Raw genomic sequence first — 25,786 nt, forward strand, 5'->3', positions numbered from 1 at the left:
TATTTTCATCTCTTTTATTCTGTCTTCATTTTTCAGAGGGGTTCTTGGGATATGAATATATTTCCTCTCTTTGCTTAACTATTTTTCTACTGGACACAAAACATAAATGAATGCAATAGCAAAATCCACCCTGCTACTTAGTCTCCAAAATGTCACTATCACAACATTTATTTTATCTTATCAACTTCATCACATTACAGGAACCCATCATGCTACTGTCACACCTACAAGTACTTGGACTGTAATGAAACATAGTTGCATACCACTGGCCTGGAACCATCCCTTTGAGCCCCTTTTAGGAACCATGGCACTTCCAGAGATCATGGCTGAGGAAGGAATTGTTACTACCTTTTGGTTTTTCTAGAGTGGCAGATACAATGTCAGTTAAACCTTGTTCCCAAATCTAGGGCTGTTATATTTGTTATAGCCATTGTTTATTTGCATATGCATATATATACATTTTCATTGCCCACTGCTTAACACTGAGGCTGCTTCCACATAGATGTTTTGCCCAGTCTTGGTTTTCACCTGTTAGAATACCACAACAGTGTTTTCTGGAGCATCCATATTTATCTGTCCTATTTTCATGTTTTCCCTTGCTTTGCTGTGAACTTTCCCAAACATGGTTTGATATGATCTTTTTGGGAAGACTGCAGCCAAAGCACCTTTGGACATGTGGATGGGAAAGTGAACACTTTTGCAGATCCCATCCACATTTTCCTTCCTTTTTCTTTGCTTCAGCCTCCACAGCTGCCATCCTCCCCCCCCCCCCATTTTTCAGGACTTTTAAAATTGTTAATTGATTAATAGCTATAGCACAATAATATAATGATCTACTGCCACAATCTAGTAATTCCCAGCTATTGTTTCCCCTTATCATACACTGCAAAGAAAAGGGCTAGATATTTACTTGTGTAAACATTTTTACAAGGCTTACACTTGTGAAAAAAATTGAAGCTGGGGAGCTAGTAGATCATGATAATAAATTGTTTTAATGCAATCTAGCAACTGCTGATTTTTTTAAGAAGCCCCCATAAGGCCCTCCAGTGGCACAGGTGGGAATGGCAGCCATGGGAGCTGAGGCAAGGAAGTGCAGGGAAAATTGCCCCGCAGATGCCTCTGCATTTGCAATGGTGTTGGGATTATGAGATTCAAGATCGATGGTCGTTTTGCAAACACAAGAGTCACATTAGTTAAAAAAAATCTTTACTACAAAACAAAATAAAGCTTGGGTAAGGTACTTTTGATAAAAGAAATAAAATGAAAAGGTTACATACTTGCAGTTACTTTCAGTACTAAATGCCAACAGCTACATCTTTCTATCTGTGTTGGCTTCTAGAGGGGAGCTTCCCGTCTGCTTCACACAGAGAGCCATAAACCTTGTGAATACATGAATGCTAGATCAAAGCATTTCCACAAACAAGTTGTTAGTTGACCAATACAAAGGTTACAGATCACTTCATTAGGGTAAACAACTCCCACAAACTTTCCTGCCGTAGAATACATTATGTAACGTAACATCCTGTTTGCCAACAAACAACATTTAATTCTGTAATGACTGAAGTGTAAGCAACTTGAAACTCCAACAAATGGCAATGACATCTACCTGGAAAATAATTGCCATTCAAAACCAGCCTGGGGCTGAGATTAAAAACAGCATCTTAACTGGCTGTTTAAAGTTTTCAGGGTGGGGGGAATCTTTGTTTGTTTACTTCATTTATAGCCTGCCTTTCTCATTGAACTTCAAGCAGATTACAACATATAAAGATCAATCCAAACAGCAAAAATCTCCAATAAACAATGCAGTAAGATTAGGATTACAGAGTTGAAAAACAATGCAAACAAAAAACTGTTTAACACAGGGGTGTCAAATGAGCCACAGGGCTTCTATCCAGCCCACGAGCAACTGGCTTTCTTCTGCTTCCTTTTCCCTCTCTCCTGCTTCCTTCTGTGTCACAGCTTGCTGTGCCAGGCTCTCTCAATTACATAGGAGCTACAGAGCAAAGCCTCTCTTCCCTCCATTGGCTGGGGTTCCTCTCATCTCCTCCTCCCTTGGGGAAGGAGGGAGGGAAAGAACAAGAGCTTGCGTTGCCAGGCTCTCTCAAACGCACAGCAGCTACTGAGCCAAGCCTCTCTTCCCTCCATTGGCTGAGGCTCCTCCCCCTCCTCATCCCCTGGGAAGGAAGAGAAAGAGCAAGAGCTTGCTTTTCCCAGTTCCCTCAATTGCACGGGAGAGATACAAAACACCTTTAAGATCAACAAAGTTTTATTCAAGGTATGAACTTTTTGGCTTTCTACAGAGTGTGTGTGTGTGTGTGTGTTGTTGAGCTCATTATGCCAGGGCTCTCCTGGGTGCAAGTGGGTTTCCCTCCCCTTTTTCACTGTATTTATGACCTCATGACTCAGTCTTTCTCAGTAGGAAAGCAATGCTAAGGTGAGGATTAACAACAAACCAGTGAGGTGGATTAGGCTGAGAGTGAGTGTCCGGACCAAGTTTACCCAGCACATTTCCTTTGCAGATTGCAGATTTTGAATTTAGACTTCCCAGATAGTAGACTGATACTGACCACTATACATTGCTGTCTCTCTATTCTTGCACTGCTTCATGGTGCCTTCACATGTTCTTGATCAGCATACAAAGCAACTTATGTACAAAAGCTCACAATGCCCAGCCATTTCATGTTTTCCCCTGGGTCTTAGGCTCAGAACATTGACCATGAGATTTCTGTAATGAATGTTAATAAATCAAAAGTAGGTTTGCAACTTACAGAAACACACCTGAACAACCTCAAGATTGCTACAGCACAGACATTGTCTCCAGGTTTTGATGTAATAATTCAGAGCAAGAGGTGTCAGTTATCAGAGACTGTTAAATAAACAAAATATTGCAAGAGTGATAATGTTTTAAGCATGTCTTATTTTAAGTTTGAAAAAATCTTTAATTATGTTTGTGTGTGTCCTTTATAAAGTTTATATCTCTGCTACCTGGCATTACATTTTATGATACACATGGTCCAGCCCGACAAGGTCTCATTTATGTCAGATCTGGCCCTCATAACAAATAAGTTCAACAGTCTAACACAACAAAAACTTCTAAGGCATGGCAGTATATAGTGTAGAAAGGTTACAAAGGTAGAAGACAATGCAGTAAAAGGAAGGTGATGCATACAATAAAAACCGCAATAGATTACAATCCTATCCCTTATAAAAGTGATCCTCTGATAGGGTTGCCCATTTTGGGCTGGGAAATTCCTGGTTGAGCCTAGGAAGGGCAGAGCTTGAGGAAGGGAGGGACCTCAGCAGGATATAATTACCATAGAATCTGCCTTCCAGAGCAGCCATTTTCTCCAGGGGAATTGATCTCTGTAGTCTGAAGATCAGCTGTAATTCCAGGAGATCTTAGGGTTGCCAGCCCCCAGGTGGGACCAGTAGGTCTCCTGGAAATACAAGTGATCTCCAGGCTACAAAGATCAGTTCTCCAGGAGAAAATGGCTGCTCTGGAAGGCAGATTCTATGGTAATTATATCCTGCTGAGGTCCCTCCCTTCCTCAAGCTCTGCCCTTCCTAGGCTCAACCAGGAATTTCCCAGCCCAGAGATGGCAACCAACTCCAAGCCCCAGCTGGAGGTTGGCAGTGCTACCGCTTGAGCTGTTTCTTTACATTACCATTCTGATCCCTTTATAAAATTAACTCAGGAACCTCAAGAAAAGAGAAGTCATTTAGTCTCTCCACAACTTTGTCCCTGGTACCCTCCCACTGAAGCCCTCTGAGCCCATGTTTCTATGACATATTCAGTAGCACCTGTTCAAAAGCTTCCAATCATTATCTCAGGTTTACATTTATATATATTAGCAATTGCCAGTGTTGTGTGACTGTTTCCAGTCATTGCAGGCAAAGAACTTTGTTTCTGTACACCTCAATATGGCAGGGAGTCTGTAAATGAAGGTGCGGGGGGGGGGGGGGGAACTGACTATGACGTCGGAGTTTCTAATGGGATTCCCAGCTTTATCCTCTTCTACTCTGTCTAGCCTATTGACTATGAGGGGTTCCAGCTCTTCATGAGAACATACTTGGAAGTGGACATTGCAGAGGAGCTATGTCAGCATCTCTTCATGTCCTTCAAGCGGAAAATCTGCCAGAATTCCCCAGAGAGCCAGCGGCAAAGTTCCAGCATTCCCCAGCTCAATACTCTTGGTGAGTAGCATGAATTCTCCTCTAGCAGATCTCTGACTGCATCACACTTCACAAGTGACTGCATATTGAATCAACTACTCACTTGTGAGAATATGTAATTGATCACCACCTGTTGAGTCAGATGGTTAAATTGTCACAGGAGGAAATGGGAAACCCAGGTTCAAGTCCCCACTCATGCCATGGAAGCTTGCTGGATGACCTTGGGCCAGTCACACACTTTCAGCCTAACCTGCCTCACAAAGTTGTTATTATGAAGATAAAACAGGAGAGAGGAGAACAATGTCAGCCACTTTGGGTCCCCACTGGGGAGAAAGGTGGGATATAAATAAGGTAAATAAATAAAATTGCACACACTTTTCTCAATAAAGGTGGTCCAACAAATGTCATTGCTATTTGTGTATTGCTCAGAGGTGCTTTGTATTGCTACAACTCAGACTGCAGCTACTATGTAGATATGTAGTGGTGTGATAAATATGAGCTGTGTTGTGAGTTGATCAAAGGAACAAGCATTTGTTTCATCACATACTGAAAGCCCAGGATCCACTGCATGCCACCTATTAGACTGACATTCAGTACAAAATGAACTTCCCCACCATTTCCTGCTGTCAGGGACCTGAACCTTGTGATCTGGGACTTAGCTGAGTGAGTTACTGGTTCCTTGAGTCAAAGAGAACAGAGGGATGCAGTACTGACGTCTGCATTTGGCAGCCAGTATGAAGCCTCTAGATTGGCCAGGCCTGGTATAAACACTAGGAGCTTGTCCTTCTTGCTCTTGTTTGGCCAACGTAGCTGTACTAGCCATATGCCTTCATACTATCTGCAGCTCCCTACTACTTTTGGTTCCTCTGCACTCTTCAGGTCTAGATTCAGGCAGGACTGCCTACAACCTTGGTCAGGTCCTAATACCTTCTGCTTATACTCTACACTGAAGTTGAGGCAGGATGTTTCCATGCAACCCCTTAGTACTCTAACCAAATATTTTCTGTTCTCTTATGCTCTTCCAAGAAAGAGAGGTTGGCTGAAATAGGGTGACAGCTGTTTATTGCAATGGCTTGCAATTAAGGTTGCAATAAACTTTTATTGCAATAAACATTAAACAAACATCCACTATTAAAATGTGTAATGTTTTTCTTCTTTTTCTTTCTCTTATTCAGAAGGCAAGACTATTGATACAGGCATCTCCATCCAGACAGAAGTTGCTTGCGCTCCTGTCACAGGTATCAGTGCTGAGTGTTTCTATGAGTGCATATGAAAAATATGCTCCACTTTTAAACAGGAATTCTACAGACATAAATACAGCTGTATTCAGCTTCACTTCCAGCACCATCTTTTCTTGCTTATTCTCCTTTTTGCCAGGGACTCCCTCTGTCTGGAATCCTGTACAGAGACATGCTGTGACTAAGTAAACATGTAAAGCAAACAGCACTTGAGTACCAAAGCATTTTAAATTTGGCCTGGCATTTGTAACTATTATGCCCTGCCAGGAAAGTCAGCATGAAGGAATGTCTTTCTTTCAGCTCTGCATTTCTGGTATCACAGACAGGTGGTCACCTACCATCCAGGTTAGATAGATACAGGGGTCATTTCGTAGAAAAAGAGGTTCAGGAGCTCATTAGCATAACTTATTAGCATAACTTATTTGCATATGTCACACCCCCTGACATCACTGGAAGTGTGTCAGAAGGCAACACCCACCGCTCAGGCTCCACTGGACTGTTTTGGATTCCTAGCTATTGGGGGGGGGGGACGTGCAGATCTGTCCTCACAGTGGAGGGAGAGTTTGTACCTGAAAGCAAGCCGGGGGGGGGAGGGGGGCTCTGCAACTTACCTGGCTGCTTCTTGCTCATCATGGCCCGACTGACGGCTGCTGGGAGCAGGAGGTGGGGCTTGTTGCATGTGGCCGCCCCCTGGGCTCCTTACTGCCGGAGCTCCACTCCTGTGCGCTCCCGCAGGAAATGACCCCTGGATAGTTAAAGAAAATGGTAAAAGCAAATGTCCTTTAACCAACCACTGTAGTTATTGCAGAGGAAACGAGCAGAGGTTGATCTATCAATCACCCCTCACCCCACTCTTCCTTCAAGGAGCCCCAGGCAGTATATTCTTCTGAGCTAGGGATGCCAGCCTCCAGGTGGGGCCTGGGGATCTCCTGGAATTACAGCTCATCTGCAGACTACAGAGATCCTGGAGAAAATGGATGCTTTGAAGGATGGACTCTGTGGCATGGTACCTCAGTGAGATCCCTGTCTTCCCCAGGCCGCACCCCCAAGTTTCCAGGAGTTTCCAAACCTGGAGCTGTCAACCCTACACCCCCTGCTCCCCCGCCATTGGCCAAGGGGGACCTGGCAACCCTATTCTTCTCCCATCCTGTAATCTTTACAACAAGCCTGTGAAACAGATTGTCGTGCAAGAGAGTGATTGGTCCAGGGCCAGTCTGCTTGTCTATCCTGACTTTCCACTTCAAGGTAAGCCTTCAAGGTAGCTTATACAACAATCGGGCAATCAATCCAGAACACACAATCCAATTAAACAGTAGTAGCAGCAACAGCGCAACAAAAAACCCCACGTCATTCACTCAATATTCAGGGAAATAAAATCGTTGTGTTTGTTTTTCCAGTTATCCCATATCTGTTTGTAGGCTGACTTTTTTCCTTTTGATTTATAGTTCTAGTAACATTAATGTATTTTACATTGTTCATTTGGGTAGCAGGTTTAAGAAATATCATGAGAGGAACATATTATTTTGATTATCAATCATTTTTTAAAAAAATTTACTTATCCACTTCCCCAGGAACTTGAATGACAGTTCTTGCCCCAAGTGGCTGGCGTGCATAGAAGAACAAAGTTTCTTATGGAGTGCTGGCTTCATGGATGTGTTTGCATTACAGGGATCAATGGGAAGACTCTGTTAAGTTCCATAGGAAGACACACACCTGAATCCAAAAGCCCCCAGGCAAACCTAGCAGAGCAGCAGCCAGCATCTCTAAGTCCCACTCCAACAGCCAACAACACCCTCGGGAATGCCTCACCTAGCTGGTCCAGGTCATCATCGCAGAAATCTGCTGCCGGTACCCCGTCTGCTCACAACTCCTCAGGGTCCTCCAAGATCTCCTCAGTCTCCCTGCTTAGCCCACAATCCCCAGGTGAGTCCTTGTTTTTCGGGGGGCTTATGTGAATGCCATCATTTTCCCCTAGATGTTCTTGTGGAACCAATTTTACAACCCCAAACTATGGCACTCTCTTTCTCTTGTTTTCTGTTATCAGCTGTGAAAGTGGTGTGCCTGCTTTGGTGGGGAGGGCAGGGTATAAACCAAATAAATAAATAAAAAGTGGTGAAGTCCATTGGAGAAGTCAGGTAAAGAAACTTGAAGCAAAATTTCCATCTGTGCTGTACCTTAGATCTCTGGGAGAATTTGGAAAGCAAAAGGCTCTTTTTATAGGCAAAGAGAAATTTCAAAACTCATTTTTTTCATGGACTTAATATCTATGTTATTTTCAACATCCTGTCTCTCCACAGGCTCAGCTGCATCCATTTCCTCCACAGCGGTAGACATGCACCCTGGGAGTTTCCTTTGAGGCACTGAGAGAAAGCATGTTGCTGCTGTCTTTGCAAACACAAGATTGTATTTACATCACTCTAATTCATCTGCAGCAATGCCGCCAGCTGCCTGAGCTCAGCTGTGAAGCACATTTATATTTTAAGCACAGCAGATTCTGTAGCATCATAGCACCTTTGTTTACTTTTGAGGTGGAAAGGCCTATTTTCCTGCTGAGATCCTGTCAGCCAACATCTTTGTTCCCTGGCAACAGGAAACAGCATTGTGGAGCCATGGAATGACTCACTGCCTCCACAGGACTGCTTCTGCCAGGATAGGGTTAGTGAAGGAGAATGCAAGTCTCTTCAGTCCCCAGAGCCAGAGTTCCCTTCACCTGTGCTTGCATCCAGAGACCAATTGCTTCATTATCTCTTTCTAGTCGATAACTTCCTTTTCTCTTTGGTTTCTTCTTCCAGGACATGTCCTCCATCTCAAGTAATAGGGCTGGGTCATACTTTACATAATATGTCAGACTTACTAGTTCAATTGTGTGCGAGTATACAGTTTGCATGAGTGGTGCAATATCATCGGAGACTGCTGCTTTAATTTCCGTGGTCAGCAATTTCTGGTTTGGAAGCATGTCTTATTTACATATATTGAAAAGCATTGTACTGCAAGTTCGTTCCTCTAGCATGAGACATGCAGTCCTAAATGTGCAAGTTTGCAGTGGCAAAAATATATATACTGATCCTTATTCATTAGCAACGAATTCAAATGGTGTTTTACAGTATAAACAAAGGACAAGTCCCACCTACAAGGAGCTTACCATATAATACTCAGCATTGGGGACAGAATAGAGGGAGGGGAGGGAGAAGCCAAGGCAAGGGGGATGAATATGAATAAATGTAAACTTCACTGGGGTTGAGGATGATGTTATTTATTTATTTATTTGTGGGTGTGTATATGCCCGACCTTTCTGCAGACACATTCAGGACCCAAGTAACAATAATAAACACAATCTTTTAAAATCATTAAAATATATCATTTAAATCACGTAATTAAAGCAGAAGTCAGAGCCCAGCCTCCTTCTATAAACATGGGCTTTTCCCCATTCTCATTTTCCTCGCTTGTAAGTTCCTGTTTCTTTGGGGAGGGGAGGGTATTTCTATTCTGCACGTATTTTTCTCCCTTTAGTGGTCGATTCAATTTTATATGGGTTTATGTCCAGTTTAAAAACCCACCATTTAAATCTGCAGAGAGATATACAATTGAACACTACAGGGAGCAAAAAACATGTGGAGGGGATGAGGAATGGAGCATCTTTTGCTTGGCTTTTATGGGGCTTTGTGCATGGACAGGAGAGGGAGGAAGCCCACCACCCACCTACCTCCAAACTCAAGAAGAGCTCGCGGGCCGGAACTGAGCCCTGCAGGGGCCAGATCCGGCCCACAGGCCATATGTTTGACACCCCTGTTTTAATGTATGTCTAAAGATTTCTGCCCCTTGCACCCTCTCCTTGAGACAATTTATAATCTACACCACTACCAATTAATGCATACAACACATCACACAACAAGATATAGAATACCATAAAACCGCTATATGGAACTAATAAGCAAATCATGAACAGAGTAAAAACGTGTTTGACATTCATCCTGGAAAGGGTAAAGGCAGGGAGGAAGGGCACACTGATATACCTCCCTGGTCATTCCTGAGCCTCCACAGCACTGGCACGGATAGCTTCACAACATTCAACTGCTAGAGGGTCATGAAAGCTGAAACAGATTTCCTGGAAGCAAGGAACCAGATGGACTTTTTTTTTCCAGGTAGGAGGATGGTTATGTCCAATGTGCCAGGATTAGGGTGTTTTAGCTGTTGCAGTCCCAGTTAGTTTACGCTGCTAGAAATAAACCAGACATATAGGACTGGGTTACGGGGGAAAGTATGTGAACTCTTCCTGAGGTCATTGTGCTACTGGCAGAATTAATCCAAATAAGGCTGAATAATTTTAAATGGTCTCCACCTGACTGCATGGTCCAAAATCTGTTCTGTACTTCTAAAATATATGCGAATATCTGTGTCTCCCCCTATAGGCTCCAGAAGCCTGGAAAAGAAATTACCATTCAGCCTCCGAAAGAGTCACAACTCCCTGAAAACTGCCAGTCTGCACTCGCCAGCCCCTCTGGCTCAGGTAGTCTACCTGAAGGACATTGTCTGCTACCTGTCACTGCTGGAAAGGGGACGGGCTGAGGATAAGCTGGAGTGTAAGTGCTGGGGGGGGGCAGGAAGAATGTATGTGATTAGAGCATCAGATGCAAGCCTGTTGGTGCTGTGATCACAGGCAGCAGTATCAGTGGGTGTCCAGGAGGGTGGGTGGTTCAGGGGAGGCAGGAAATGATATTAAGTGGCAAGTGGTTAAGGGCCAGTTCAGTGTGAGTCCTGTGAATGAACCAGGTGACAAGGTGCTCATCTAATACAGCACTGTAGGCAAATATGCTAGCTACGCAGCATCATTCTGTGTGACATCCCTGAGTATTAGCTGGCTGGAGTTTGCTGCTTCCCGCCTCTTCTTCTTATGGCCCTTTTCGCTTTTCTTTTGTCTTTCCTTCAGAAGCCTAAAAACAGGCCTCAGGTTGTGGACCCTTTTCTTTGAATCTGTGGGTTCCCATCAGGACTAGATGGAGAGACATCCAATATGTGTTTGTCTGCCAACTACATTTGGAGACTGTCAGAAAGGTTTAAGGCAACAAATTCTTAAACAATTGTGTTGCATTCTTTTTCTCTTGGACAGCAAAAACAGACAGAACATTAACAGTGAACTTCACAGCTTCAGCTTTCAGCACCTCAAAAAAGCATAGCAACCCCTCTGACATGTATTTCTTTTATTGGTTTAAAATATTTTAGTGGTAGCAATCTTGGTCCTCCTTGTGTCAGACAATCACCAACTATAATCCCCCAAATCCAGCCACTGAGCAATCATTGAGGCCAGTCGGCTATTGTTTGGGACATCCAATAGCATTCTCAGTTTTCTTTCACTTGTCTTAAACAGCACTTGGAAAATCATCTTCCTTCTTTCCAGACCATCAAAGCTGCATTGAATACATTGCATTGCCTTTTTAACGTTTTGCCCTGACCCAGTTAAGCAAGAAGATTTTTTTTGTAAAGATTTTATTAGCTCCCCTAAAAAGGGGAGGTATTTCGCTTAAAAGAAAAAAAAAAGGGAAGGGTAGACAGCGGGAGAAAGAGAAAGCTGAGTGATATATAAACTGGTAAATTAAACTGTTAGTAATGTCCAATTAATCTTCTTGGGCTTCTTCTGTGTGTTGTCAAACTTCTTTTCTTAGTTCAGTCACATATAATTCTCTGTTAATATGTTAGTAATGTTCCCTTGAATTTCTGTTAATGTTCCCTTGAGTTCCCTTGAGTTTCTGTTAATAAAAAAAGAAAAATCTCTTCTGGACACAGTCAGAACCGCTTCTTTGCGTGCTGGGCACTTTTACTATCGCTGACGTGCAGGGGCTTCCTCTGTTGTCTTCTACTTCCGGCTTGTTAAATCCTCCTTCGGGTTGCTGTTAACATACTCAGTTCATGCACTATAAATCCTCTTCCTTTCATGCCTTGGAGGTCCCCAACTTTGAGAATGGTATTAATTTCATTTCGCTTTTATTTCCGCTCCCAAACTCTCTATTGGGTCCTCCTCGAAACTGGACGTATATAAGCGCTTGCCAGGCACTCCTCGCTGTCACAGTTCAAACTTTTCCATTTTACAAAACTCCCGTCGGATTCACAACCATAAACAATCCAAAACACTAAACAGCCGGCTCTCACACACAAGCAAACGCCCAGACGGAAGTCCCTCCCTTCCGCTCGTTTTTGCCCAGCTCCGACATCTTTTCTTTTTTGTTTACTTTTAGAAAGTTCTTAAATTGTGCTCCAGAGAGACAAAACTTTCTCTCGCTTTATTTCAAATACATCAAGGGAAAACATCACTGTTCGCTCAGTCCATTCCCCCCCTCCTTTTCTTTTTCGCTTATGCAGTTAGAGGGTTAACCTCCTAGCCTTTTCGCTGGGTGGGGGGGAAGCGGTTTTAGATCTTTTTCTTTGCATTTTGACAACTCACAGTTAGGCCGATCTTTTCTTTTTCAACTTTTTCGGATGATCGCTTTATCACTCGGTGACGTCTGGTGGCTCCGCTAAACCCCGTAAAACGGGATCGCTCACGCAGCAAGGTCCAAAGGGGCAGGGCATGGCGGGCGCCTCGTCTCCAACCTCTCGGCTGAGAGCGAGACTCCCCCCTCGAGCGCCCTAAAGCGCCCCGGATCCGAGCTCCTCACATCCTGAGGGGCTCGTTCGGGTCTCCGCTCGCGCGGATTCCCTCCTCCACCGCGGGCGGGCGAGACGCCCCTCGGGAGCAACCCAAGGATGCGTCCGCCTTTCGCGGGAGCCAGACCGGAAGCCAAGCAAGAAGATTTTTTAAAGAGCTCAAATTTGATATATAATTTCAGAAATCAGGCAACTCAGAAATCAGGCAAAATTTCAAAACTCACATTGTTAATTTACTCATTAAAATATCTATACCCAGCCCTTCCTCTTTACTCAAGGCAGCTTTGATTTCAAACTTTAAAGGTTGATTTTAAACTTGAAATTAAAGTTAGGGGGCAACATGGTCCCTTGCACTCTGATTGATTCATCCTTATGATCCTGGTTCCAGAAAAGAAGGGCGATGAGTACATAGGGGCATTATCTGACAAACACTTCTCAGAACTGATTCACACTGTCACAGGGATTCTCTCCCTTCCCTCGGCCCATCCTACTTTCTGGTACCTCCCTACTTGTGACAAGGTGACTGGCTGACTCATTTGCCATTAGAAAATAATTATACACCCTCTGTATTGAACCCAGCAGCATGCAAACAGAAGCATAAACAGACTTTGCATGGTTCCGGTTGTGCAAAATCTTATGCAACACCTAGTTCCATCTTTTCTCTATATCACCATACCCAGAAATTGATTGTGCAAGATCTTTCACAAGTGAAAATGTAAGTGCGGATACAATGTTTGACTTAGTGTGAGCAGCTACTGCAGTCTTTTTCTTGCATTTCCACTCACGCAGGAACTCTAGTGTAAGCAGAAATCTTGTGCTGGATCCAACCTTGTGTTCTCTCTAGAGGCCAATTCTACATCACATTTCCATTGATTCTGTGACTGAGACAGTCTGTGAATACATTTGAGCTGAAATGTTTTTGCCAAGAAGGGTTACTCACAGTATGTATCCTAAGGACAACCCTACAATGCTGTTTTATAACTATTCTGCTTTTTGCAGTATACATTGGTAGGGATTACTAACAGTATGTACAACTAGGTGTTTTCTGAGGCCAAACTGCTCCTCTCTCGTTACCTGAACAATTCTAGAATTGCATATGAAGTCTTATTTGCTTTATGAGCCAAACTAGTTATAAAGGTCTGAAGAGGACAAGTGAATGGATGAAGATGCCCAGAAATCGTGCTATAAAGAGAGGGAATTCTAGCTGCTGCAGCTTCTCTGTTAATTTCCACAATGCACAGAGCTAAAACCTCAGTAAATAATTTATGACCGGGTTTTAGATTGATATTAGAGAACAGCTGTACAAGACTGCCCTCTGGTGCTCTTGGCATGTTCTCATGTGCTTTTTAACCATTTAAAAAAGACCCATGTGTAGGTAGACCAGGGTGAAATCAAAGAATTTCAGATGAACCTACATAAAGAATGACTAGAGAAGCTTACAGGTAGGGTTTTTGTTCTTCTTGTTGTTGGAGGAACAACTGATATTGCATGTGGCAGTAAGTATGAATAGACTGATATTACATGGAGCTGAGATCAGAAGATAAGTTCAGTACAGAATCACAACATCAGGAACAATCAGAAAAATACAGCACCTGAAGCAACACTAACAACAGGAGGAAATTATTGCTGGGTATCTAGCTCTGCAAGGATTACATTCTCATTATGATGGAGTACAAATTAATGTTGCCATTGTTTCATAATAATTCTGCCAATGTGTTAATCTGGTTTTGACATTTCTTAATTATTTTTCTGCGCATTTGATATGCTGTTAACCATGCATAAAGACGTGCAACATACCAAATAGATAAAGCAGTTTTCCTTGGCTGATTTCAGGGTGGGTTTAAGCACATGCAGGCTTTGAAGTTCCATCACACATCTGAGCAGGGCTTGTCTTTATTAGAAGCAGATCTCACTGTCCCTCAGACTTGGTGCGTTGCTATACTTAGAGTTAGTTTATTCTCATCTCACAAGATAAAAAGAAGCACTGAAGAACTCTTTTTGATCTTTTAATGAGCTGCTTCAGTTGCAGGAGAAGAGCTGACAGAAAGGTGCCCTGTTTTCCTTGAAGGCTCTGAATAGAGCTCAAAGTATACATGATACTGGAGTTCCATGACTGGAACCCTAGACATACAGATCCCAACAAAAATGCTCAAGATGGCAGCACAATACCAGCTAATACCTCCCTTGCAAGAGAGAGTGGAGGCTTCTATGTTTGCAGTGCATGTGCCTGCATTCCCACCAGTGTGATCCTTCAACAGATGTAAATGGGGAGGTGTAAGTCCTGATAAGCATAGCTGCTAATCTTGAAGTGGAGAAGGAGGAGGAGGAGGAGGAAGCATTTAACGGGGTTGCCAACTTTCAGGTGCGGCTTGGAGATCTCCTGGTATTACAACTCATCTCCAAACTACAGAGATCTGTTTCCCTGGAGAAAATGGTTGCTATGGAGGGTGGACTCCACAGCACTATACCCTACTAAGGTCCCTCCTCTCTCCAAATCCTACCCTTGCTAGGATCCAGGAATCTCCCAACCTGGACTTGGCAACCCAGGTATTTAACCATTTCCTCTAGTGTAATAATGTTCTTGATATAAATCGCCTCCCCCAAACTCATGGAGTAATTAGGTTTGTGAGGGGAGACAGATTGCCCACATGGAGGCCTATCATCATCATCATCATCATCATCATCATCATCATCATCAGTATTAATTGAATTTCTGAATCACCCCATACCTGAGTACACAGAGCTCTGGGCGATTTACAACAGGTTAAAAACATACAAATACAATTTAAAATCGACAGATCAATTAATCCTAGTTACACAGTCTCCAGATGGTGTCTGTAATTTAGTCTAAAATCTGCTCTCAACTGTTCTTCCATCTCATGGGCAGATTAGGAGGAGGCTGAATTGGGCAAGGTGGAAAAAAAGAAGAGGAGGGTGCCAGCTATGATGGAAAACCATTGCTGTCCTCAACCAAAAGCCTAGCAGAACATCTCTGCCTTACAAGCCCTGTGGAATTGCATTAAGTCCCACAGGGCCCTGATGGAAGTTGGCAGAGAGTTCCAGCAGGTCAGAGTCAGGGGTAAGAAGCCCTGGCTCTGGTCGAGGACAGCTTTCAGGCCAGGGATCACCAGCAGATTGCTCTCAGCTGAGTGTGATGCTCTCCTTGGGGACATATCAGGGGAGACGGTCCTAAAAATATGCTGGTCCCAGTCCGCTCAAGGCCTTAAAGGTCAGTACCAAAACCTTGACTCTGACTCGGTATTCCACTGGAAGCCAGTGTAGCTGGCGCAGCACAGGCTATATATGTGCTGTCCATGGCGTTCCTTTCAGGACTCACACTGCCACATTCTGGATCAGCTGGAGTTTCTGGGTCAGTCTCAAGGGAAGGCCAGTGTAGATGAGTTACAGTAGTCTAATCTGGAGGTAACTGTTGCATTGTTTACTGTGGTTAGGTCAGGGCATGACAAGAAAGGGGCTAATTGACTTAGATGGCGTAGATGGAAAAACGACAGTCTGGCAATATTCATGACCTGGGTCTCCATAGTTAAGGAGGCATCCAGGACCAGGACCAAACTCCTGACAGACTGCACCGGTGTTAGTGGCGCCCTGTCAAGAGTGGGAAGTCTATGCCCCAGCCCCAATGTGCCCTATCAGCCACAGAACCTCTGTCTTCGCTGGATTCAGCCTCAGCCTACTCTGTTTTAACCATCCCACCACAGCCTCCAGACTCTTGGCCAGATTATGAGGGGTGGCTTCCACAATTTGCCAAGCAACCACAATTTACAAAAAAAACCCAACCCCAAACAAGGATGAGATCCTCACCTCAGATCTCACTAGTTTTAGCCTTTATCTAAACTTATTTTTATAGGAAGTCAGCTTTCTTAACTGAGAATAACATTTTAAACCTTATGTAAAAGCAGTGCTTGCTGCAATTCTCCTCTTCTTATTCCTTCATTGGTATTCCCTCAGATAAACATCTCCTCTCCTGCTGTACCACCTCCTGCTGTACCACCTCCAGCCCACACTGGTTTCCCGCTTTGCTTCCCTTTCATTTACTGATGATGACTGAAACACAGTCCAGAGGATTTTTCCTCTTGCTGATGACCCTATCATTTGATGTAGATGCAATTTTAGGCATCGAGGACCGGGTCAAGAGGTGTCTGCCCTGCCAAGAGTCCCGGCCCGAGCCTCCCTGGGCCCCCGCTAGAGCCTGGGAGTCCTCCCACAAGCCCTAGTCTCGGCTCCACTTGGACTTCGCGGGGCCATTCCAGGGTCAACTATTCTTCATACTAGTTTCAGGAAGCAAATGGCCTTCCCACACCTTCCTTCTCTTTAGTGAAAACAACCTATATAGTGCTGCTTAGAAACCCCATAGGATATTCAGGTACACTATACCAGTGCAACAGTACAAGAAAGGTCTTCCGTTTCTGCTTAACCTTTGGGCAACAGTTAGGATATTTGTTTAGATATAGTATATCCAATATGTAGTGTTAACTGAAGACTAGTTTCGTGCAGTTTACAAGGAAGAGGAACAAGTGAGTGTGCTCATGATGCCGGTGGGGGCATGCATTTTTTAATCCGTCTGCGTTTGTGTTCTTCTGCAGTTATGTTTCGTCTCTATGACACAGATGGCAATGGCCTCCTGGACAGCTCGGTAAGACATGCTTCAAAGCATTGCTTTTCTCAAGAAAGGGAGCTATCTCTCTAATGCCTGAAAGCTCTTCTGCTGGGGAGGCTGTCCTCTTGTGTAGAGAATCACATGCACACTGGGCGAAGTCTGACTGGCATCTGTGGGTAGAGATGTTTCAACTCCTGAAGTTCAGACCTTGAAATGGGGAGGATCCTGAGAGCTTAGGGGGTGAAGGCCCTAAGCAGGATGATAAAACCCAGGTCGTATCCTGTGATGTGGGATCATAATCAGGTCAATGAAATCGGTGTCCACTCCTTATTGACAAGCCTGCTTACTTCAGGGTTAATAATGGGTTTCCCTCTTTTTGTCAATGGGGGGAGGGTCCAGAAGCAAGGTGTCCTGCTTTGTAATGTTATACCAGAGGTTGATGCTATGGAACCTGCTGCCTGATGAATGTCAGCATCTCCATATGATCATTCCTTATGTTTGTATCGCCTGTGTCAGAATGGCATGTTCTGTTCCTGGCCCCTTATGGTTTTCTGTATTACTTTACCTAATGTTTTTTTTTTCCCCTGGGGCATCTAGCTAACAACACGAATTCAGGATTAGAAATCCTTGTACTGATCTGACTTCCACATTTTATATTCCATCTGCACTGCTGGGTACAACTAAATGCTGACAGTAACAAACTAACATTGGTTGCTAAGGACCATGAGTTCCATTCATGGAATGGAATTTTCCCCCCTCCCTCTCCTGCATAGCCAACTGTACCCTCTGAAATTCAGCCTCTGGACGGTTTAAAAGAATCCTAGGAACACTACTGTGTGTGATGCAGGGATCTGTAATGAGTATGGGGAACTGGTGAAAATCTCCACTCTTCTGCCACTGGAAAGTGAGTGTTGGCTGGCTCCAATGGTAGCTATTATTCAGAGATGACCTCTATTTGCTGGTTCCTGCCCTTGCTAAGTTAGTGTGCTGTCTTTGTCCCTGTTTCCCTTTTGGGGATTCTTTTGTAAAATAGTATTATAAAATATTATTATAAGCTAGAGTTCTTTGTGGTTCAGCTCTCTTCCCCGTGGATCTCCAAGGAGTCAACTTTCTAAGTAGGTGGGAGGTGGATAGACACAGCACCTATGTATGTGAAAGCATGAGCATAAACTCTGAGACAGGATGTAGCCTCCCATTTCACATGCTACAGCTGCTGAGGTAGATTTTGAACAGCTGATAACCTATTGTAGGACATTTATGTTTCTCTAGTATTATTTTAACCAAAACATCCTCTCGGCCCTTAAATCACTGGAGGTCAGGTCACTGCAGACTAAATAAATATGCCCTACAGCAGATGGAGTAGATCCCGAGCAATATCTAATGGGGGGTTGTGGGATAGGGCTTGGTGAGGGTTTCTGTATTTTCATCAGTGAAGCATTGGTAGGTGTGTAACAGTGATATCCTCTGGCACATCATGATTTCTTTACAATATTTTCTTGTCATAATTCCTTCCCATTTAGGTCTGTTAAGCCTAACCACAGGGCAAATGCCAGGCAGACATGCCCCTTTCCCTCAGAATATATATTGGCTTTTGAAGCATGGCTTTCTTGTGAGAGGTGGTACCATTTTCATGCTAATTTGGTGTCCCTCATCTCCTTTCTACTAATAGGGTGGGGGGTCAGTTTGATACTTCCTTAGTATAGAATCACAGCATTCCCACCCTAAGATAAGGTCTCATGATGAAGTTTCTGTATCAGAGAACCTGACACACCCAGAGACAAATAAATTTCTAGTCATGGTATTAGCTGTAAGGGATTGGGAAAGAGACTCCGATTGTCAGATACCTTACAGGAACAAAATACCAATAATTATGCCTTCAGTTAAGAACCCGAGGTACAGCATTAATAAAACACTAAGCTCTCCATCTTGACTCACCATAACCGATGTGGGAAGACTCTCAGTGCCTTATAGCATCTCAGAGATTTCCACTTTGACACCAAAGCTGAGGAAAACACTCATGCTAGACAGCTTTTGAGAATGTCAAGGACTTTAAGCAAACCTACTTACACTTGCTATCCCATCAGCTTTCTTTGCAGTACATTTTGCTCAGGCTTCCAGCAATCTTACCATAAACTCACTAAAAGTCATACTGGTTTTTTTCTTATCTTTAGTATATACCTTTTAAAATGTATATTTTAGTTCATTTCGGTATCAGCTAAATTGTATTTGTTTTAAATTACTGTAAGCCACTTTGGGAACCAGTTTGTAGCTTAAAAAGTGGAGGAAAAGCAGAGGTCATTTCAGGGGGAACGCGGGGGATCGCAGTTCCCCCGGGTGAGGTATGGGGGCGGGGCACATGACGAAGCCCCGCCCCCTGCTTCCGGCCGCCCCGCTTCCGCCCCTCATTCAGCCAGGAGGAGGCAGGAGAAGAGGGAGGGTAAGTTGCTTCCTCCCTGCCTCTCCCCACCCCTGCCTGCCTGGGGCCAGGGAGGGCCTTCGCGGGGCTTTCTTGCACTCTCGCCGGCCTTGCAGGTCCACTGCCGGGCCCCTCATGGGGGGAACCATTGGGGGCGAGGTGTGTGGCCTTATGACACACTTCCGGTGATGTCAGGGGGTGTGGCATATGCTAATGAGTTATGCTAATGAGTTCCCCTAGCTCTTTTTCTACAAAACGACCCCTGAGGAAAAGTACAATAAATAAATATTCCCTTGGTGTGAGTTCTCCAAAAGCATTTATCTGCACAATCTCCAAGAGCAAGTAACCAAATCACTTATTGCTACTCAGAGAAGCAGTTAATAGAAAAAGGCATTCACTGGCCTTCATTTAAAAAAAAAAAATCAGGTCTTTTCCCCTTGATATGGTTGTGACACCAAGATACTTATAACTGAGATTACTGTAGAACTACAGTCAGCTACATTTTTTATTTTTTTCCACTTTTTGTTTTATTTCTGAGTTCAGGAGTTGGATCGTATTATCAATCAGATGGTTCATGTAGCAGAATACCTGGAATGGGACTCCACAGAACTAAGGCCGGTAAGTTCCACTGTTGAGCACTGTAAAAGAGTTAAAGCATAAAGGGTGATTGTGCTATGACCTAACCTCAAGGATCTCCTTATACATGTACTCCTTTGAGACTTTTGAAAGAAAAGTATTAATGCAGTCCAGGAGCACTCCTTCTTCTACGTTTTGGTTATTTAAGGCTTATTGTTACTTTTAATATATATAATAAAAATACTTACTATCAAACAACCTTTCAGTCTCATAAATGCTCCCTCTAACCTAGCAGTAAACAGAAGAGGGGGGGGGGGATGAAGGTAAAACATCCAGGCAGATACAAATAAATTCTATATCAAGATTTCATAGAGCTGTAAAAATTCAGCTCAAATACTGTTATGTTTAATTCCTACGTCCCACCTAGTAATTTTTTCCCCTTTTGTGCTAGTCTTCTGTTCAAGTTTCTATATATGGTGGAACTACAGCTTTCCAATGGCACAGAACAAGACATTTGGCAATGGTAACAGCCCTTGAAATCCAAAGCTTATGCCCTGATGAGAGTTCCCATGTAGAAGACATACAGCTTAAGAGTAGATAGATAGCTGAGAACTGAAAAGATGAGTCCAGAATAGCTTATCTACATATTTAGGAAGTGTAAATACGCATAGGACTTCTCCAGTGGCTTCATTCTCCAGGCATATCTCAGCTATGTCACAAAAAAGTGTGGATGTCTGTGAATGTCTGAGATAAGAAATAAAGAAGACTAAGGGGAAATGAATGGACACTCTGTTTTCATTAGTGCGTTCTTTAACTGCCATAGTTTCACAGGGTGGGAAATAAATACATGAACAGAGCAAGCCTGAGAGTTGTGTAGCTCAAGGTTAGTGTTGTGTATTATATTGATAATTTATTTTTATTAATGCTAGATTCTGTTTCTTCATTCTCCAGTCCAATGTATTGTATAACCGGCCAATGGAATAACTACAGTTCGAGAGAGGATGTGACAGAGGATATGATGTTCTAATGAGATTTTGTTTTCTGCAGATCCTGAAGGAGATGATGGAAGAAATAGACTATGATCATGATGGAACTGTGACACTGGAAGAATGGATTCGAGGTGGCATGACCACAATCCCCTTGCTCGTCCTGCTGGGCATGGAAACAGTGAGTAGCAAGTCTGATTTCAAGATAGGATTAGGGTAGCTATATACCATTTCCCCAACATACATGCTGTATATATTGTCTGGTGATGATGCATATCAACTCTATTCATTAACGCATTGTCTGCCAGTCGTTATGCCTCTCCTCTAAAAAACTACCACACAAAGTTGGGGAAGAATCAAAGAAAGTATTTTTGCTTTTTTAAAAAAATATAATTTTATTGAATTTCCAATTAAGTTTACATACACATGAATTACAAATTTACATAGACATCAATCTCAATAATAATAAAATATATAATTCCAACTATAACAGATCACCACATAGGTCATATGTATCTTATACAACTATTAATTCTAACAATCATTTGGCACATTATTAATTATTTCACCATAAATGTAATAAATCTATAATATTGGGGATTTCTTTCTGTTGCATCAAATACTGTAATATAGGGGACCACGTCACAGAAAAATTAGATCGTATTCTTTGAGAGTAGGAATCATTAACACTCTTTGTAATTCTTGCCATTACGTACATATTCCATAGCTTAGCGTGCCAGTTCTGTTTATTTGGTCTCTGTTTACTTTTCCGCTGTAGAGCAACAGCATTTTTAGCCGCTGCTAAAAGAATGGCAATTTGCTGTTTCGTACTCTCTACTTGTATATCTATACTCCATTGATGTAAAAGAAGATGTTCTACAGTATTTTGCAATTTTATACCAGATATTTGCTCTATGGTTAAGGTTATCAAAATAGGACATTCCAGCCAGCAATGCATATATGTTCCCAGGCTACCACACTGTTTCTAATACAATGATCTTGCCGTTGGCAAAGTATTTTTGCTTGACTATTTGCTCATACTTACTTCTCAGTCAAGCTTCAAAAAGGGAGAGAGAGAGAGAGAGAGAGAGAGCGCAAAGATGTCAATAACAGCTGTGACCTCCTTCATTGGCTGGAATCCTGGAAGGTGGGAGCAGACGGTGTCACTAAATGACTGGGCAAAGTCCTGGATGCCTGATTTGTCTTATGTCTCTGTACCTGCACAAGCTAGATATTTTTATTTAAAATGAAATCAGGGCCAAACTGATGCAGGGTAGTGTGAGTTTCCGTCAGCTCCCGCCCGGGGTCTGGACCCTCCGCCGTGTCTTCGCCTGCCCCAAAGGACCCTTGGGGTTGCGGGGATAAGAGGAGGCTCCCGGGAGAGGAAGAGAAAGGATCCGGCAGCTAGCAGAGCGTGCCTCAGACGCAGACCCTGTGGGGAGTTCCGTCACTCCCCCCCCTTTTGGGTCTGCCTGGAACTGCTGTCTTTTGCCTGCGTCTACCGACTCTCTCTCGTGTGCTCAGTAGGACTGCCAGGCTAGCAGCCAGTCCAGCGAGTCCTCCTCGGCTTGCTCCTGCCGCGGCTTTATTCCCCTCGTCTCCCCCACAAGCCCCCGCACCTGGTCCCCGCCCCTGCCCAAAGGCAAAGACGCCGACCCGCCCACACAGTTCCCGCCCCCTCCCGTCCGGGCGCCGCCGGTCGAGGCGTCGGGCTCCCGCCCCGCCGTGCACTGTGTCGGCGGGCGAGTGCGAGGGCGGGTCCTGGCGCGCCCGCGTTGTCCGGGCTGTTCGCCACCGCCGGGGCTCTTGTTGCCGCGTCGTTCCTCCGCTGCTCGGGCCGGGGCACGCCGTGCTTCTTCCTCGCCCGGGGCCGGCTCTGCCGCGTTCTCCGCCCTGTTCTCCCCGCGGCCGGGGTGTTCGGCTGCTGTGGGCCGCCTATCGCCCTCTCCTGACCGGCACGGGTCCGCCGACCCAGGTAGGCATACTCCGGGCGTGTCCCCTGGCCTCCCCTGGGTGGCGGCGGGGCAGTCCCGGTCCATACCGGGACAGGTAGCATGCCCAGTATTTGGACAAAGCTTGGCAAATGTAAACAGGATGAACCAGGGTATGAGTTATTTTCAAAGGGTGTCTAACATATAACACTTTCCACCATCACTCACATGTACCAAGATACTGTCCTTCCCACCCCCCATCCCCTTCTGTTGACCTGGATGTAAATGTCATTGTTCCTACAGAATACATGACATCCTGCAAGTTTCAGTTATAGTGATTTCCTAATGAAAGTTGATAGTTGGAGAAGAAAAGAACATTATAGTGGCGATAAAGGAGCACAGAAGTTGTCAAAAGTCACAGATAACGGGTATGATAACCTGGGGAATACCTCCTGCATTAGCCCCTTTAAGGTGAAATGTCAATTATAGTAAGGCAAGAGGAAAAAAGAAATAACATTTTACACAACAACTTTCTGAGGAAACGCCATGGGAGGGCGCCATAACTTCAAAAGCCATAACAATTTCCTTTTAAACTAGTTTCAGAAGACAGTTGTGTTGGTCTGCAGTAAAACAGTTATCTAACTGCTCCATTTAAGCATTTGTCTATAAAAGAAAACTAGTATACCTGAGTATTTGCACACTGTTCTTTGTGAACAAATGTTTGTCTATAAGTGAATTGCCTAGTAAATAAGCAGACAGAGGGCAGAATGTATTGGGGATATCTCCTGAGCAACCCCATGGCAATAAGTGATTTTTTTTTTCCAGGTTAGATCCACCCACAGAATGGCCTCTTGCTTCAGGGGAAGGATGCTGGGGCTGGGGGGAAATGCAGGCCTGAAGGCAGACCAAATAGATATCTTGGAATCAGGCAGTCATCAGACTTAGGCTGGCTGAAGGCCTATCGGAGAGTGAGAACCAGGTGACCTCTTGCAGCAACAAGCTGCCCAGAATGAAGGCAGCTACAGAAAAACATCGTACACATCGCCTTCTTCTTGCTTATTTTAGCTGAAGATACCAGGTGCTCTGTGACTGAGTCATAGCCCCTCCCTATCCTCCAAGGTGACATATGCTTGTTAGGAAGGATGCAACACACTGCCTTTTACACTGGTCAGACTGTATGCAAGAGAGTGTGTGTGTGTGTGTGTTTGTGTTAAGTGCCATCAAGCTGCTTCTGATTTATGACGACCCTATGAATGAATGACCTCCAGAACGCTCCTATCATTAACAGCCTTGCTCAGGTCTTGCAAACGGAGGGCCCTCGTGGCTTCCTTGACTGAGTCAATCCATCTCATGTTTGCTCTTCCTCTTTTCCTCTTACCTTCTACTTTTCCTGGCGTTATTGTCTTTTCCAGTGACTCTTGTCTTCAGTTTAGTCATTTTAGCTTCTAGGGAGAGTTCAGGCTTGATTTGATCTAGAACCCACGTATTTGTCTTCTTGGCAGTCCATAGTATCTGCAAAACCCTTCTCCAACACGACATTTCAAATTAATTTCTTTGTGTCAGCTTTCTTCACTGTCCAACTTTGACACCCATCATAATGGAGAATACTATGTTATGAATTACCTTGATCTTGGTCACCAGTGTGACACATCCTCACACTTAGGAAGCTTTTCTAGCTCCTTCATGGCTGCTATTCTCAGTCTCCTTCTGATTCTTTGGTGGTGTGTGTGAGTGTGTGTGTGTGCACCTGGAAGTCATGGCAACCTCTGGAGACTGACCCCTCCTGGGGGCCTGGAGGGTATTCAGAGATGTGGCTGAATAAAGCCTGCCCCTGCCTCCCATCCCATTTCAAGATCTCCCATCCAAGTACTTGCCAGAGCCGACCCTGCTTAGCTTCCAAGATCTGATGAGACTGGGCTTGCCTGGGCTATCCAGGTCCGAGTGGAGCTTTGATTCTTGAAAGCTCATACCCCGAAAACCAATTCTATAATCTCTTTTTTGAGGTGCAATGACAAAAATGGTATTCCAAATGAGGTCACAACATAGATTTATACACGGACATTATGATACTGGCTGATTTGTTTTCAATCCCCTTTCTAATAATCCCCAGCATAGCATTTGCCTTTTTTATTGCAGTTGCACAGTGAGTCAACATCTTCAGCAAGTTATCTACCAGGACTCCAAGATCTCTGTCCTTGTCAATTACTGCCAGTTTGGACCTCATGAGCATATATTTATAATTAGGATTTTTTGCATCCAGTGTGCATTACTTTGCACTTGCCTATACTGAACATCATTTGCCACACTGACTCCCACTCTCCCAACCTTGACAGGTCCCTCTGGAGCACCTCTCAGTCCTCCCTGGTTCCCACCACCCTGAGTGACTTAGTGCCATCCACAAACTTATCCACTTCACTGCTTATTCCAAACTTCAAATCAAAACAAGTTAAAAAGCACCAGACCAAATGCTGAGCCCTGCAGTACCCCACTGCTTACCACCTTCCATTGTGAAAACTGCCATTTATATTCACTCTCTGTTTCCTGTTAAACAGTTTTTAATCCACAAGAGAACTTGTCCTCTTATCCCATGACTGCTACGTTTACTGAGGAGCCTTTGATGAGGAACTTTATTGAAAGCTTTCTGGAAGTCTAGGTAAACAACTTTGGTCACCCTTGTCCACATTTTGTTAACGCCCTCAAAGAACTTTAAAAGGTTAGTGAGGGACTTCCGGTTTATGGTGGTTTGCTCTTGCATGCATCCCATCGACCCGCCGATGGCAACGCGCCAAGCCGAGGTGATCAGGAGGGGTCTTGGCTGATTCCAGACCCCCACACAGTCTCTGTAGGAGACACTCAGCCTGGGGAGCCGGGATAAGCCTCTCCCAAGGCGATGGCTGAGGGATCAAGGCTTGCCTGTCCCCGAGAGGTCCTGACAGCACAGAGCCAGTATGGCGATGAAAGCCGACCCCCAGATGAGTGGACAAGAAAATAAGCTAAAATAACCCCGGCAATAATTGAACTCGTCTAAACAGTGAGTTAATCAAACCTCTGTATAAGCGAAGAAGTCTCAGCTTGCTAGATTGACCGGAGAAAGAGCGGCATGTAGGGAAGGGTTGGAGATCCACCACCCCCATCCGAAATGGAGCGGTCTCTAAACGGTACAAAAAGGAAAGAAGGAATGAAACTTACCACTCGAGATTTCATTTAAG

The 25,786-nt window shown here is 44.1% G+C and overlaps 1 protein-coding gene across 1 annotated transcript in view; it reads left to right on the forward strand.

Moving 5' to 3' along the window:
* The window catches only part of LOC107106673 (diacylglycerol kinase beta-like), an 80,312-nt gene that overhangs the window by 13,458 nt on the left and 41,068 nt on the right, over positions 1-25,786 (forward strand). Inside the window, exons 4-10 of the mRNA XM_015406857.1 lie at positions 4,029-4,194; positions 5,349-5,411; positions 7,080-7,334; positions 9,821-9,991; positions 16,655-16,704; positions 19,628-19,702; positions 20,708-20,827. Coding sequence (XP_015262343.1) covers positions 4,029-4,194; positions 5,349-5,411; positions 7,080-7,334; positions 9,821-9,991; positions 16,655-16,704; positions 19,628-19,702; positions 20,708-20,827 — 900 coding nt within the window. The remainder of the gene's footprint in view (positions 1-4,028; positions 4,195-5,348; positions 5,412-7,079; positions 7,335-9,820; positions 9,992-16,654; positions 16,705-19,627; positions 19,703-20,707; positions 20,828-25,786) is intronic.

The sequence above is a fragment of the Gekko japonicus genome, unplaced genomic scaffold (assembly GCF_001447785.1).
Source record: "Gekko japonicus isolate JY-2015 unplaced genomic scaffold, Gekko_japonicus_V1.1 scaffold1023, whole genome shotgun sequence".
Taxonomy (NCBI): Eukaryota; Metazoa; Chordata; class Lepidosauria; order Squamata; family Gekkonidae; genus Gekko; species Gekko japonicus.